This window comes from Chiloscyllium plagiosum, unplaced genomic scaffold (genome assembly GCF_004010195.1).
Source record: "Chiloscyllium plagiosum isolate BGI_BamShark_2017 unplaced genomic scaffold, ASM401019v2 scaf_47745, whole genome shotgun sequence".
NCBI lineage: Eukaryota > Metazoa > Chordata > Chondrichthyes > Orectolobiformes > Hemiscylliidae > Chiloscyllium > Chiloscyllium plagiosum.
Window position 1 is genome coordinate 1 of NW_025152326.1, and position 1,394 is coordinate 1,394.

At 47.1% G+C, this 1,394-nt stretch overlaps 1 protein-coding gene across 1 annotated transcript; it reads left to right on the top strand.

Annotated features, from left to right (window-relative positions):
- Positions 1–660: 660 nt before the first annotated feature.
- LOC122545096 (cytosolic 5'-nucleotidase 1A-like) lies at positions 661–1,386 on the top strand. Its single transcript, XM_043684270.1, has 2 exons — positions 661–933; positions 1,029–1,386. The coding sequence occupies exons 1-2, from the start codon at positions 802–804 to the stop codon at positions 1,263–1,265; spliced, it is 369 nt and encodes a 122-aa protein (XP_043540205.1). The 5' UTR covers positions 661–801; the 3' UTR covers positions 1,266–1,386.
- The last annotated feature ends 8 nt before the right edge of the window (positions 1,387–1,394 follow it).

Here is a 1,394-nt window from a genome sequence, read left to right on the forward strand (position 1 = left end):
CCCTGAGGTGATGAGGTTATGGATAGTCTGGGAGGTGTCCGCACCTCCCTTGTCTGACGGTTTGATGGTGATATTGCTGAGGATAAACGCCAACCCCAACCTCACCATCAAACCGGCAGACAAGGGAAGCACGGTGGTCGTTTCGCGCATCGATCTTTATATTGCTGAGGCTAAACGCCAGCTCGCGGACACCTCCTCCTACTGCCCCCTTGACCATGACCCCACCTCCCACCACCAAACCATCATCTCCCAGACCATCCATGACCTCATCACCTCAGGGATCTCCCATCCACCGCCTGCAACGTTTCGGGCATGAGACCTTCTTCGATTCTCCTGCTCCTTGGATGCTGCCTGACCTGCTGCGCTTTTCCAGCAACACATTTTTAAGCTCTGATCCCCAGCATCTGCAGCCCTCACTTTCTCCTATACCTTCTTTTAGGCCTAGAAAATGAGAACTTTGTAATAAAAGCATGCATCCCCAATCCACAAGATGATCCACTTGATCAAGCTGGGTTTTATGGGCAGACAAATTAGTGAGGTGAATTGTTATACAATAAGGAGATGGAGTTTTCCATGAAGTGAATGTGTGCTCTTGCACTGCTCCACGGGAACTTTAAACAACACTACAGCTCCCACTCAAGTGAACTTGCCCAGCAGAAAGTGACACGCCTCAGCCATAGAGAATCATGGGGGCAGGCACGCCCAGAAGCAACATTGACACTTCCTTGTTGCATTTCCAGAAGCTGGTTCTGTCTCCCCCGGCAGCGAGAGAATCCCTGAGTTCCTAAATCTGCTTCAAACATGAGTGAGGAGACACTCAGAACGGAGGGTGAGTCCTCAGGCACAGTCGCTCAAAACAAGGAGCAGTTTACCGACTGGAAAGCTGCACAGAAGGAATTTGAAAAAATAGCTTCCACAAAGAAACTGCGGACTGTAAGTGTATATATTAAAAAAAAAAGCATTTGTATTTAATATCCTGTGCAGCTTTCCCCAATGCATTATAAACTCGTGTGCTTTTCCTTGGCTAGCCCAAGTCTCAAGATGCTATCACGATCGCTGTGTCTTCTCGCTGCCTCTTTAACATGGTGGAAGAAAGGAAAATATATCAAGAACAAGGCCTGGAAAGTTACGTGAAGCACCAACAGGACCACGAAGAGGAGCCTCTGAAAAAGGGGCCGGCATTCCCATTGGTGAAGGTACTGAATAATTCTGCTTTCCCACATCCAGCCTTTTTGGGAAATGTGCATTGTTCATTTCGAAATTAACATGACTCAATATTCTCATGTTTCGATCATTGTAATATTTAACGCAGATTTAACATTCCAACCCTGACAGGGAGGTTCCTCAATGTACAATTTTCGTTATCGAGCGGTTGCAACAAATTACACTGCCTG